This window comes from Colobus angolensis, unplaced genomic scaffold, assembly GCF_000951035.1.
Source record: "Colobus angolensis palliatus isolate OR3802 unplaced genomic scaffold, Cang.pa_1.0 Scaffold163, whole genome shotgun sequence".
Taxonomy (NCBI): domain Eukaryota; kingdom Metazoa; phylum Chordata; class Mammalia; order Primates; family Cercopithecidae; genus Colobus; species Colobus angolensis.
This window is the reverse complement of record NW_012114744.1, coordinates 9,157,764-9,172,518: the sequence shown is the minus strand read 5'-3', so window position 1 is coordinate 9,172,518 and position 14,755 is coordinate 9,157,764. Positions and strand designations below refer to the sequence as shown.

General features: G+C 37.6%; 1 protein-coding gene across 1 annotated transcript in view; it reads left to right on the top strand.

Annotated features, from left to right (window-relative positions):
* The window catches only part of IQUB (IQ motif and ubiquitin domain containing), a 78,056-nt gene that overhangs the window by 47,892 nt on the left and 15,409 nt on the right, over positions 1-14,755 (top strand). Inside the window, exons 8-9 of the mRNA XM_011937414.1 lie at positions 2,843-3,018; positions 13,290-13,460. Of these exons, the coding sequence (XP_011792804.1) occupies positions 2,843-3,018; positions 13,290-13,460 (347 nt within the window). The remainder of the gene's footprint in view (positions 1-2,842; positions 3,019-13,289; positions 13,461-14,755) is intronic.

Sequence of the window (14,755 nt, the reverse complement as noted above, 5' to 3'; positions counted from 1 at the left end):
GTCTCAGGGGTGTACCCAGCTGTGTGAGGTGTGAGGTATTAGTCTGCACCTAGTAGGGGATGTCTCCCAGTTAGGCCACTCAGGGGTCAGGGACCCACTTGAGCAGGCAGTCTGTCCATTCTCAGATCTCAACCTCCGTGCTGGGGGATCCACTGGTCTTTTCAAAGCTGTCAGACAGGGACATTTACCTCTTCTGAGGTTTCTGCTGCTTTTTGTTTAGCTATGCCCTGTCCCCAGAGGTGGAGTCTACAGAGGCAGGCAGGCCTCCTTGAGCTGTGGTGGGCTTCCCCAAATTCGAACTTCCCAGCAGCTTTGTTTACCTGCTTAAGCCTCAACCATGGCAGGCGCCCCTCCCCCAGCCTCGCTGCCACCTTGTAGTTAGATCTCAGACTGCTGTGCTAGCAATGAGGGAGGCTCCGTGGGCGTGGGACCCTCCAGGCCAGGTGTGGGATATAATCTGGTGTGCTGTTTGCTAAGACCCTTGGTAAAGCGCAGTATTAGGGTGGGAGTTACCCGATTTTCCAGGTGTTGTGTGTCTCACTTTCCTTTGGCTAGGAAAAGGAATTCCCTTCACCCTTGCGCTCCCCAGGTAAGGCGATGCCTCGCCCTCCTTCAAGCTCTCGCTGGTCGGGCTGCACCCAGGGACCAGCGCCAACTGTCTGACACGCCCCAGTGAGATGAACCCGGTACCTCAGTTGAAAATGCAGAAATCACCTGTTTTCTGTGTTGCTCACTCTGGGAGCTGGAGGCTGGAGCTGTTCCTGTTCGGCCATCTTGGGTGTGCCCCCTCTGCTAACCTTTTAAATTTCACCTTTGGTGCCAGTTTTTTTCAAGTGCCCCTCTGAAAACATCATGTCCCTAGAATTTTGCAAAATTATCTCATTTTCAACAGGAAAATATCTGTATAATCATTTCATATTTTAAACATAACTATTATGCTTTTTTTTTCTTTTTTGCTTTTCTCTTCTTGCTTTCTGTACTATTTAAAATATTTTTTCTTTTTTTTGCATAAGCTCATAGTTGTTATTATCTTCTGCAGTGACTTGAAATGTTAGGCATTCTTCTGAAAGTTTCTCAAAGACTTTTGAAGCATAGTAAACTGTCAGCTTGATAAGCTGCTCTCTTCAGTTCCGAGTTGCTTAAGTTGGGGTTTCCCATGTTCTGCTACGATGTTCACTTTCTGAAATGAGAAAGCAGAAGTTTGGATAACAACATTTATATGCTTTTTTGACAGTCTTTCATTTATTTGGTAGTATCTGCACTATATCTTTTCGAAATTCCCCAGGGTTTCTTACATAGGGATAAATTCCTTTCAGATTTTTAGTACTGATTCAGGTCTCTCTCATTTCTCCCGTCTTTCATATTTCTTTTATCATTTTGGCAGTGACATAGGAGAGGGGAGGTAGAAGTTTGTGTAGAAGCTTCTATCTTGTCAGAAATTTGGTATGCCATATTTTAAGAGGTACTATGATAAATCAGAGGAGCTTGACTTACATGGACAGAAAATGAGTCAAATGATGCACAACTGAAGAAATAGAAATATTTATGTCTAGAGAAGATAAAATATAAATGAGGGATAATTGCTCTCTTCACATAGCTAAAGGAGTACCATGTGGCCCAAGAAACAACCTGACGCAGTGTTGCCTCACAAGCTAGTATTAGAACCAGGGTAGGCCAGTTAAGCCTGTTCAAGCTGTTCAGAGAAGGATCCTTTCTTAAACGTGGGGTTGAACAATTTAATTTCTCAAGTTCTTTTCAACCCTATTCTGTTGTTAATGTAAATAAAGTTGACATTTTTGAATTGTGGGATACAAAAGAGTTTTCTTCTGCAAATTTAGTATATGTAAAAATTAAATGAAAACTTGGTAAAATGCATGCATCTGAGCTCAGAAATTTTGATTTATTTAAGTTTGGGCAGCACATTTTTTATTGATAGTAACCAGGGCTTTAAAATACCATAAATATTGTGATAACATAATGCATTAGTTTGAGTAAACAGTAAATGCAATTACTTTATAACGTCTGTGACTATAATTTAGAGTTTTTTAAATAAATGGAAAATGGCACCTAAGTGAATGAAGGAAATGACTGATATCAACAATTCTACATAAAACTATATCAACTTGGGTTCTTGGGGAAGCAGACACCAGGATGTAATTGAAAGTGAAAGATAAAGAGGAAAGGGAGCAGAGGAAGGAAAAGGAAATCTTCAGTTTGAGATGAGATTTGACACCTCATCAATTGAGAGAGGGAAGGAAAGAAGATGGGGTATGGAGAGTCTTAGCTCTAAGGAAGGCTAAGCCAGCCCAACAATTGGCTCTGGTATGATTGACCACAGAAAAGTCCATTGTTGGGCAGATACAGCCTGGTTCTGACTCCCACATGGTGATTGGTCATTGATGAAAACTTTGTAGGCAGAATGTGACCTCAGCTTCAACAAGGCAGCAGATCTGAAATGCTGTAGTTGGAACTGTCAATTACCTTTACCCTTTGTGACAGGTACTCTCTTGAAGGGAGATGTGAACGTGCATGCTCATGGCTGCCACAAAGTCCAAGTCATATTTTTGTCAATGCTAGGCAGTATGAATGCTCACTTGGAGACATAATTTGACATCATCTGTACTGTTTCCCTTTGGCTTCTGTTTGTTTGACTCTACTTTTATTAAGTCTCTCAGCTTCCGTTTTGTCACTTTTTCTCACGCATCAGGTATACAATATAAATGATTCTATCCATGTATACTTTTGTTTAAATTGATGTAAAAATAAAATACTCCTTGTCAGGATGTGATCATAAAAAAGTGGGATTTTAAAAACTCAAGAGTCTATTGTGTTATTCCTCTAGTCTGGCGGCAAGAAGAACTTGCACGTATTAACCAATCTTTCACTGGAGCTGAAAGGAAAGCTGCTCTGTGTGAACTTCTGGAAAAAGAGACTCAGATAATTGCTTCTATTGGGAGACATAGATACAGTGCTTATATGGCGAATCAGGAAGCAGCAATACAAGCTTTTTTGGATAAGGTTAGTGAAGTAACTACTGTTTAAATATGAATGTATTCTGAATTTAAAAATGTAGAATAATGTACCAGACGAAAGACTTAGATTACAAGAATTTACATGAATTTTGTTTAGGATTTTGATGACATATTTCTTAAAATGTGATACATATTTTTTTCCGGTATAGCTTTAGATTTTAATAGCAGCCTAGGGTAAAAATTGATAGGTAATATGAAATCCATACATTCTTAATTAAGGAGATTGGCCATGAAGCAAAAGATAGAGACACATTTCTTGTGACTCTGTTCATTTAGGTTTAGATTGGCTATATAAATTAGATAAGTTGTATACCGTGATAAAATGCAGAGTATTAAAGTCACAAAACATCTAGGTCTGGGGTGCTCTGATGGTAAGCAACCTGGGAGAAATAGCTATAGACTAGTATTTTTGCTTTGGCTCACATCATTAACTGACTTCAAATTTCTGACAGAAAGAATATATGATTATTGAAAACCATGAAAACATATAATTAAGGAAAAAACTAAAGTAATTACCACTTTTGTGGTCAAACTACCTTTTTGATATTGAATAGCCTGTTTCCATAGTGACCAATTTTCTTTTATAAACCTGGTCTTTCCAAACAATTTAAAGCCAATTCAGCTACAAAAGAAAAGGGGTGTATTTCTCTAAGATGTTAGCCTGTAGTGCTTCTATTTCTATGGTTCTTATTATTTGAGGACATTTGTTCTTAAAAACCATAGTTTTGATATTCTAAATGCCCTCTTCTCATCTTATTCACTCCTTTATTTGATCTCAGTTTATCTGTGCCTTTAACTACTGCCTGCATCCCAGAACTCCCTATAGGTCCATGCCAGATCTCTTTAAGGAGCTTCCACATCATATATCCAATGGCCTACTGTTACTGCTCTTTGGATATCCCAAGATTACACTTCAAGGAGACGTGATAAACCCTAAGTCATGTCACCTTACTATCCCTTTCCCCCTCGCCTGTAAACTGATCTTGTTCTGCATCATATAACCTATCTGTATGAAATTTCATCATCTACTCAGTTGCTTCAGACAGAAACCTGGGTATTATTTTTGACTTTTCCATCTAGCCACCAACCTGTTTATTCTATTGTTTAATACCTCCTTAATTCTTTTTTTAATCCTTGGTCAATTATTTAATAGTGATTTTGAGCACTTACTAAGTACTCTGCTTTAGCATACATTGTTCCTTTTTTTTTTATTATACTTTAAGTTCTAGGGTACATGTGCACAACATGCAGGTTTGTTACATAGGTGTACATGTGCCAGGTTGGTTTGCTGCACCCATTAACTCGTCATTTACATTAGGTATTTCTCCTAATGCTATCCCTTCCCCTGCTTCCCACCTCATGGCAGGCCCCTATGTGTGATATTCCCCACCCTCTGTCCAAGTGTTCTCATTGTTCAGTTCCCACCTGTAAGTGAGAACTTGCAGTGTTTGGTTTTCTGTCCTTGTGATAGTTTGCTCAGAATGATGGTTTCCAGCTTCATCCCTGCAAAGGACATGAACTCATCCTTTTTTTATGGCTGCATAGTATTCCATGGTGTGTATATGCCACATTTTCTTAATCCAGTCTATCATTGATGGACATCATGGGTTAGTTCCAAGTTTTTGCTGTTGTGAAGAGTGCCACAATAAACATATGTGTGCATGTGTCTTTATAGTAGCATGATTTATAATCCTTTGGGTATATACCCAGTAATGAGATCACTAAGTCAAATGGTATTTCTAGTTCTAGATCCTTGAGGAATCGCCACACTGTCTTCCATGATGGTTGAACTTGTTTACACTCCCACCAACAGTGTAAAAGTATTCCTATTTCTCCACATCCTCTCCAGCATCTGTTGTTTCCTGACTTTTTAATGATCACCATTTTAACTGGTGTGAGATGGTATCTCATTGTGGTTTTGATTTGCATTTCTCTGACCACCAGTGATGATGAGCATTGTTTCATGTGTCTGTTGACTGCATAAATGTCTTCTTTTGAGAAGTATCTGTTCACATCCTTCACCCACTTTTTGATGGTTTTTTTTTCTTGTAAATTTGTTTAAGTTCTTTGTAGATTCTGGATATTAACCCTTTGTCAAACGGGTACATTGCAAAAATTTTCTTCCATTCTGTAGGTTGCCTGTTTACTTTGATGGTAGTTTCTTTTGCTGTACAGAAGCTCTTTAGTTTAATTGGATCCCATTTGCCTATTTTGACTTTTATTGCCATTGCTTTTGGTGTTTTAGTCATGAAGTCCTTGCCCATGCCTTGGCTTTTGTTGCCATTGCTTTTGGTGTTTTAGTCATGAAGTCCTTGCCCATGCCTATGTCCTGAATGGTATTGCCTATGTTTTCTTTTAGGGTTTTTATGGTTTTAGGTCTAACATTTAAGTCTTTAACCCATCTTGAATTAATTTTTCTATAAAGTGTGTAATGAAGGGATTCAGATTCAGCTTTCTACATATGGCTAGGCAGTTTTCCCAGAACCACTTATTAAATAGGGAATCCTTCCCCCATTTCTTGTTTTTGTCAGATTTGTCAAAGATCAGATGGTTTTAGATGTATGGTGTTATTTCGGAGGCCTCTGTTCTGTTCCATTGGTCTATATCTCTGTTTTGGTACCAGTAGCATGCTGTTTTGGTTACTGTAGCCTTGTAGTATAGTTTGAAGTTAGGTAGCATGATGCTTCCAGCTTTGTTCTCTTTGCTTAGGATTGTCTTGGTAATGTGGGCTATTTTTTGGTTCCATATGAACTTTAAAGTAGTTTTTTCCAATTCTGTGAAGAAAGTTATTGGTAACTTGATGGGGATGGCATTGAATCTGTAAATTACCTTGGGTAGTATGGCCATTTTCACAATATTGATTCTTCCTATCCATGAGCATGGAGTGCTCTTCCATTTGTTTGTGTCCTCTTTTATTTCATTGAGCAGTGGTTTGTAGTTCTCCTTGAAGAGGTCCTTCACATCCCTTGTAAGTTGGATTCCTAATACCTCTTTAATTCTTTACTTCTTCCTTTCCAAACCCACTACCGTTGCCTATAGGGAAAAGGCTCTGCCCTGGTGTCCTGATGAGCCTGCATATATCAAATAGGCCTTCCTGTCTCCCCTGGGAGAATGTCATGAGACAGGTCTTGCCTTATCTTGTGTGCATGAGCTTGACCCTGACTTAACTGAATCTGGATTTTCTTCTCATCTGGATTCCTTTATGTTTCCAAATTGAGCTGCTGCCTCCAGTTTCACTTCTCAGTTCTCTCCTCCATTATCTACATCACTGCCAACGTGGCCTCACTAAACACAACTCTGATCCTGTCCTTCCTCACTGCCCTTAGGGAACAAGGATTTTTGTGTTTGCAAACCTCACTTATCTCACTGTTGCATCACCACCATTTCTCCCGGCATACTGTACCCATACTGCTTCAGCCATGCTCAATTACTTGCATATCCCCAGAAAGACCAGGTACTCTCAATCCTTTTGCACTGGGTGCCTTTACATGGAATATACTTCCTTCCTTCCTTAGTAGCTAGCTATTGACCCTGTAAAACAAGCTCAGATGCCTCTTCTTTCAGAAAGCAAATGCTGGTCCACCTACTTTAGCCTGTAGTATATACTCTCATGAGACTGTCTCATCTCTGTCTTTATACGTAGTGTGCAGTCTTTATTGTATCTACATGTCTGAATCCTTTCTAGATTTTGAACCATAAAAGGAAAGAGTTGTCATTTATCTCTGTATCATCATATCTTAGCACAGTTCTTACTACAGTGTCAATAAATGTTTGTGGAAGAAGGTAGGGAGGAAGAATAAGGAACACAAATAGTGGTTGTATAATTTTGTATTCCAGCTATCATCAAGAAATTATGTAATGTAGATACTGTCATTTAAAATGCTTAAATATCTTAATTCTAGGAAAGATGAATTTATTTTAGGAAAGCTATAATATTCATACTTCTCCAGAGTCATCTTTCGAAATAAACTTATTTATTTAGGAAGTTGCTTTGTCTGCATCCTGCTTTATCACTGGGATAATTGTTAACCTCACCAGAGAAGAGAGTATGGGCCCAGGGCAACACGAATGTTCAAAGGAGATGGAAGCCTCTGAGTGTCTGTGGACAAGGAAGATGGGTGTCACCTTTCTTTACTTGATGCTGGGCCTTTTGCAGAATTTTCCCACTAGCGCCATCATACTGTTTTCTATTTCCTGCAAACTATTTAAAATTCTATTGTTGTATATACTTACCCAATGTCTATTCTTCTTTATGCCCAGAACATTCCCTACCCTAGGCCCCATGTCTAGCATTGTCTGTAAACATTTAACTAAGCTTTTTGAAATTATGGAGTATCCATAAATGGATCAAGACCCAACATAGGAAAGTGATTCCAGAGTCAGTTGATGACCACTACCCTTTCTCATGAGGTGTGGCACTCTAAGAAGGTTTTCATGTAAACCTCACCAAAAAGAAAAAAATAAAGTGAAATGGAGAAATTTAAAAATTCTGTTTACCAGAATTCCTAGGAGGAAGGAAGATCTATTTTTTGTTTTGTTTTTTTTGTAAATACTTTGATAAGCTATTGGGGTGGAATTTGAGACCCTGAAGGATCCTGAGTCCAGGAAGAATTATTCTATTCCAGGAAAATGGAGGTTTTCAAAAGTTGCCCTAGAGGGAAATAGATAAGGTAAAGTGAGGAGGCAGTTGGAAGGCAGTGGGTGTACAGTGTGACTTTTTGTGACTTCTTTAGTTGTATGACTAAATAAAGGAAATATTAAATGCAACATAATTTTATTTTTGGAAAGGGAGAGCAAACCAGATAAATAAGGTGGGCTCCGTGTCCAGATGGATACAGGGTAACACACAAAGGTGAAAGGCAGAGAATTGAGGGAAGAATGAAGTTAGCCACAAGAATTTGTAGAAATCAAGGCAAAGGCATTTTGTAGGTGACATGGTTTAGAATTGGAGTTCTAAACCCACAGTTACCCCAGCTGATAAACCAGTTAATCTCATCAATCTCCAGGCTAAATTTGAAGGAAGTTGACATTTTAGTTGATACAATGGGATTTTCTTTCAGTTTTGACTAAAGACTTGTATTAGGACAGGAAGAACACACCACAATATGGATCAGTTACACTTGATGACAACTCCCAGTCAGTTCACATAGCCTAATTAGTCCAGTGTTTAAAAATATTGACTAACAGTGACTTCTGGCTTGCTTTTAGCCTGCTATAGTAAATTAAAAACTCACTGCTACTCTCATTCAGAATCATTTAAATCACCTTTTTGTATATGGTGCTATACTAAGAAGACAAGATAAATTTTATTCTTCTGATGTGAATACTTATAAAATGTCTGTTTTTCTCTATGCTTGTGAATCTCCCCCACTCCAAGCCTAGTATTATCTCTAATATTCAGGAGGAGTCAGTGTAGATTTCATAAAACTTGAATGAAGTAACTTATTATTCTGAAGTTTTTAATTTTTAAGAAAAGATAGCTTATAATTAATCCCTGACAGTAGACAAGGTCAGAGTTTTTTTGCATGTCAAAATTAACAAACAACCAGTGCCATATGTGAATTTGAAGATCTACATTTAACACCACAATATACAGATACATCCAGAGAAACATTTACTTTCCTTTAATTTGGAAATAACTTTGGAGAATACAATTTTATATTTTAGTTTCAGTTTCACTTTTTTGAGTCCAAATACTGTGTGATTTATTGAACCAATATTTTATTTTTAATTCTTTTGTCCTGAACATAGAATGTGTCTGAATAATGAGTGATACAGTCTTAAATTTGTCCAGTCAAAGCATTGAACTAATAGATTATAATAGACTGTATACTAAGTCCTCATTCGTAATAAAAGGCTAACTCTAAAGATTTTTAAAAGCATTATATAATTAGTAATTTTAACCCACCAAGCATTGACTTCCACAGGGTATCAAATATTAAAAACTTGGCTGGGCATGGTGGCTCATGCCTGTAATCCAAGAACTTTGGGAGGCCAAGGCAGGTAGATCACAAGGTCAGGAGTTTGAGACCAGCCCAACCAACATGGTGAAACCACGTGTTACTAAAAATACAAAAAAAAAAAAAAGATTACCCAGGTGTTGTGGTGGGTGCCTGTAATCCTAGCTACTTGGGAGGCTGAGGCAGGAGAATCACTTGAACCTGGGAGGTGGAAGCTGCAGTGAGCAGAGATTGCACCATTGCACTCCAGCCTGGGCAACAGAGTGAGACTCTGTCAGAAAAGCAAAAAATGAAAAAACAAGAAAACTCAGAGAGCTTGACAGAGGTGAAGAAATTCAGGTTAAGAAGTTTGAATCAAAAATCATCAGCTGGTTTCTAATATATCTTTGAGTGTTATTTACCCAAACTGTGTAAAGAGACCATTTGAATTTCTGTAAGATATTTTTCCTTGAGTCAAGTCCATTTATTTATTTGATGCCTGTTGATTTGTACACTATTCACAATCACAGGCTTAAAAAACTGCAATCCACATTAGCTGTGTCTTTTCAATGCTTTTTCTCCATACCCAGGTAGCTAACAGTTAGTGGGGCAGGAAAATGCCACTGCCTCTTTCTGAACACTGCATGAAGTAAAGGCGCTGCTATAGCTGAGCAAAACCCCTGTGCTGTGTAAAAGAAAAGTTGATCACTATACAGTAGCTTCTGTGGGGAGTTAGGGCTATTCTTAATTTGTGTCCTAAGGGGCTTGAGAATCAATTTAGGAGGAAGAAAATATCTACTCTCCTAGTGCAGTCATTTCTTCCTTTTTGTGGAAGCCTGCTGCTCTCAAGGTTCTTGTTATTTCTCCACCTTCCTTTCCCTGAAATGTGTCTTCCTGCTGTTCTTCTGTTTCTCTCTTCCAGGGTCTGTGCTGTCTCATTTGTTGGCAGCTAAATGGAATTTATTATGCTCCTATTTTCTGAAGCAATTTAAGCACATGATTGTTGTATATCTCTTATCACAGCCAAAGCTTTCAAAGAAAAAAGGAAATAGGGAAGAGAAATAAGCAAAGTTGACATTTTTCCTGTGTCAGAGTAGAAAACACCTTAAACTCTGAAATCAAAAAAGCCTAGGCTTGAAGATCAAATTATCTGTGTTGGCAGAAATACATCTAAGTATAAAAACAGCTTTGCTGAACAGATTTTTTAATATCTTTTCAGTGCCAACTCTAGGGAACTTGAACTTCAAATCTAGGATTCTTTGATTGTATCACTCAGTTCCCCTTAATCTGGCTAACTCCTAGTTATTCTTCAGATTCCATCTTAGATACTTTCTTTTTACCAGTTAAGTGCTTCATAGCAACCCACAGTTACCTATTTATCTACAGTCATCAAGCGTATTCATATTTTTTTCTAATTACTTATTTTCTTATCCTTCCCTCCCATGAGATTTGAGAGTTCTTGAAACCAGGATAGTATTTTATCTACTCAGTGCTTAATACATTGATTAATGTATAGTAAACACAGTAAATATTTGTTGAATGAATGAAAGAGTACTGTAGACACTGAGATATATAGAACTACATGAGAAATTTCTTTCCTCCCTCCCTCCCTCTCTCCTTCCTTCCTTCCTTCCTTCTTTCTTTCCTTTCTGCCTTTCCTTCCTTTCTTTCCTTCCTTTCTTCTTTCCTTTCCTTTCCTTTCCTTGCCTTTGCCTTTGCCCTTGCCCTTGCCCTTGCCCTTGCCTTTGCCCTTGCTCTTGCCCTTGCCCTTTTCTTTCCTTCATTCTTTCTGGGTCTTGCACTGTTGACCAGGCTAGAGTGCAGTGGCGCAATCTTGGCTCACTCCAACTTCCACCTTTTGGGTTGAAGCAATTCTCCTGCCTCAGCCTCACAAGTAGCTGGGATTACAGGTGAGTGCCACCACACTCTGCTAAATTTTGTGTTTTTAGTAGAGATGGGTTATCACCATGTTGGCCAGGCTGGTCCTGAACTCCTGACCTCAAATGATCTGCCTGCTTTGGCCTCCCAAAGTGCTGCAATTACAGGTGTGAGCCACTGTGCCCGGCTGAGAAATTTATTTCTCATACTCTTTTGGGAGAAATGGAATTAGCAAACATAAAACAACTATAAAGCAATTTGGATCCAAATTTCACTGCCTCTAGTCACTGAAATAGAGACACTGTGTATTTCTGTTTGTGTGTTTTTACAAGTACAATAGGATTTCATGTACAAGTGATATAATTGTTTCAAACCATAGTAGTTAGAGCAATCTTTACGGAAGAGGTAGGGTTTAAGTGCCAAATTGAAAAGTGGAAAGGACTTAGATGAAGAATATATTTGGAAACCAAGATCTGACCACATTATGCTATATTTGTTAGGGCTACAAACCTGGGGGGAAGATAGAGTTAAATCCGTCTATCAACTGAAAAATACAATGCGATAGGTAAAGTAGGTGTTTCATAGAAAGTTCATTATATTTGAATTATTACAAATGAAGTAATTTACCACCCTGCAGATCAAAAGGTGTTGTTCAAATTACTGGAAGAAAAGGAATTGCATTTAGTAGAGCAAACCTGAGGAAAATTGTATGCAAAGATTAAGACATTGCTTAGACTTTCGAATATTACAACATGAAACTTAGACCTAGCCTTTAAAAACTTTTTAAAAAGAGCTTTAAATAAGCATCAAACTTCAATAACACTCTGAGGCCTACCCAAAATAAGGCTAAATGCATTTAAAAATTATTTTATTTCTAAGTGATAATAACTGAATGATAAAATATTTTATTATTGAGCTATTTTCCTTATAAGCTTTTAATCAATCTTAATTATATCAGTCTGATAATAATACATTATTTAATATTAAATTTATGCTGTAACAATATAAATTAATTATAGGGCTGCAACTTCTCATTTACTGGATTAAAACTAGAGCTGAGAATCTAAAGTTTCTAATGAAGATTCCTACCTCTGAATAACATTCATTTTGGCTTTGATCTGAATATGATGCCATTACTTTGAGAATATATCAAATATAGTTGTTTTTACCAGGTAACTTTGCAGTTCTCAATGTGATTTAGCTAATGTGAATATAAAAAATTAGATGTAAATTGATGTTACAACTAAAATTTCCTCCTGATGCTGTCGTTTTAATACAGTTTTATATAATGTCTCTATTTGGTTAGTCCACATTCCTGATGATCTGTTCCAATACATAGAGCTTCCATTTAAACCTTATGTTAGATCACATCTGAGATTTAAATGGTTGCAAGTACAGCATAAATTGGGCTACAAGGACACCAGAGCAACTACAGTTAACCTACAAAAACATCCAACATTTGAAGAGTTGTCATGATCAACATAGTCTTGTTTCTGAAAAATTATCATTAGGGAAAGAAACCGAGCAGCTTTGTACCCTGAAGTAGAGGAGCTAATAGAGAGTAAGTTTTCACTGTGAAATTTCTGGGTGAATGCATCTCCTCTGAATGTCCCTGTCAGAGGGAACAGAAGCAGTGGCAAATACAGAGGTACCATCATTAAAGATTATCCTGTGTTTCCTGAGTAGATAGAGGACTAATTTCACCTCCTGGCTCTAATCTCTGAATTCTTAGCCTGGGAGTCCTCAGATGAGCTTCAGGGCAAGTGAACTTCATTTTTGGCCCTTCATTTAGGAGGTGGGCTAGGTTGGGAGGCACCAAGCCAGATTTGGAAATAGGAAGTGAGAATCTTAGCCAGCATCAGGGAGGCAGGAACCACAGCCCAGCACTGCTAAGACAGCAATATAGCTCTTTCACTATGGACATCTGTTTTGAGAAGAATTTTGAACTTGTTATAGAAGTATTTTTATAGGACATTAAACCATAACTCACAGAGTCCGTTTTTGGTATATCTTTAGGTCTAAATATATTGAGGATTGTCATAATTACTCTACAAAAGTTATCTTCAATTGGCAAGGCAGGATCAAGACATATTTATATACACTCAATATAATTGAACCAAGCAGATAATTGTCCTCAGGGGGTTAAGGAGTAATTCCATACATCTCTCAAACAATTCAACATAAAGACTAGTAGCAAATCCTGAATATTGTAGAAGTGTGTGAACTTCTACACACTGAATAGCTCTCTTTCATATTTGTTTTTTTCTAAAATATTTTACTTTTGCCTGATCTACAAATTCTTAAATTAATTTTCTTAAGCTTTAGCGATACTTTAGTTATAAAGCACATGATATTAAGGTAAACTTTTAGTAGAAGGAGCAAAATTGTTATTTGTAGTTTCTAATTAACGGATAGTTATAAACATAATATTATTTTTAAGTGTTCAGCTCCTAAGATGTGGAGAACTCCTAATGGCAAAACAATTGAGATGGATACGCAGTTCACCATCAGAGCCAGAGAGCTGCAAAATATCTATAAGTGCATTATGCTGAAAAACATCTCTCAAGATGAGAGGCTGGATGTGCTCTTAACTCTTAAACACACTGTAAAGGTATGTTAACTTTCTCTTAGTTTGGGGGTAGAGTTCACTATCAATAAAAAAAATTAATAAAATACTAAAACAAGTAAAGTGTTTTACATTAAGAATTGTTTTGGTATAATTTGGGAAGGATGTGGTTTATTCATTAATATTTTCCTAAAAGTTCTCAAAATATGTTATAATACATAATAAATGTAAGTATAGTATAATGAATGTAAATACATCTTTATGCAATGAATGAAAATATATGCAGTATAGCATGAGATTAATCATTACATAAACAGCAATTATTTACATATTTTGACATTTTTCAGTGGAAACTTGATTTTTAGCAGTTTTAAAGCAGCTCCATTGTATTTTTATCTTTTTTCTCGTCAGTTACTGATTTTCTGTGTTCTTAATCCTACTTTTAATGAAAACAAGGTTAGTGGATGTCACAGATCAAATTTTCCCAAGAAACAAGAAACAAACTCAGAGATGGGTTTTATATTCGGGAAGTTTGTTGGAGAGTGCTATCAGGATAATTCCTGTGAAGCAGTAGAGAAATCAGAATTGGCAGGATAGAGAAGTTAATTGTGGTGGATTCTCAACAATGACTTCAGCCAGTGTCATGGGGAATTCTGAAACTGGAAAGGCTATCCAGAGTTGTCCTGAATTGAGGCAGGACAGTTTACTCCCACTTTGACCATTTATTAGATGGGCTGCCACCAGAAGGGCATGACTTTGGATGAGATAACTTTCTTTTTTAGAGAGCAATTCTCAGAAAGAGCCTCACTTGAGAGTTGTCAGCCAACAATCTACCAGGATGGGGAGAATACACATACTGTTGCCTAGATCCACTTCACGTTGTAGGTTTTAGGATTAGCTCCTCCGGATTTAGATAGGCCCCAAAGCAAGGTTAATAAGAAAAACTGCAGCCCCTAGTGTAGTCATTGGCTTTAAGGCCACAGGAGATACTCACTGTTTCCTTCCTCTACTATCTATTTTAGATTTCCTTCTTCCTGAACTAGCACCTTGACTGGTCCAGTTGTTCTACTTTTTGGAGTGCCTTGCAGCTTGACAGGTCAGAACCACAGGTCACTATGCTTTTCTCAGGCTGAGGCTACCAGACTTCCATTTACTGTCAAAATCAGGAAAAAGATACACCAAGAAATGCCCACTACCTGGGTGCCAAACATATTCTTCTCTGTCCCTGTTGGGTAATAACTGCACCATTGCTTTTGAAGATCAGAGTCAGTTACCTCTATAACTAAGGAAACACTTGCCTTGCCCACAGGTCTCTTGGCCTGCAGAGTTTAGGCATTAGT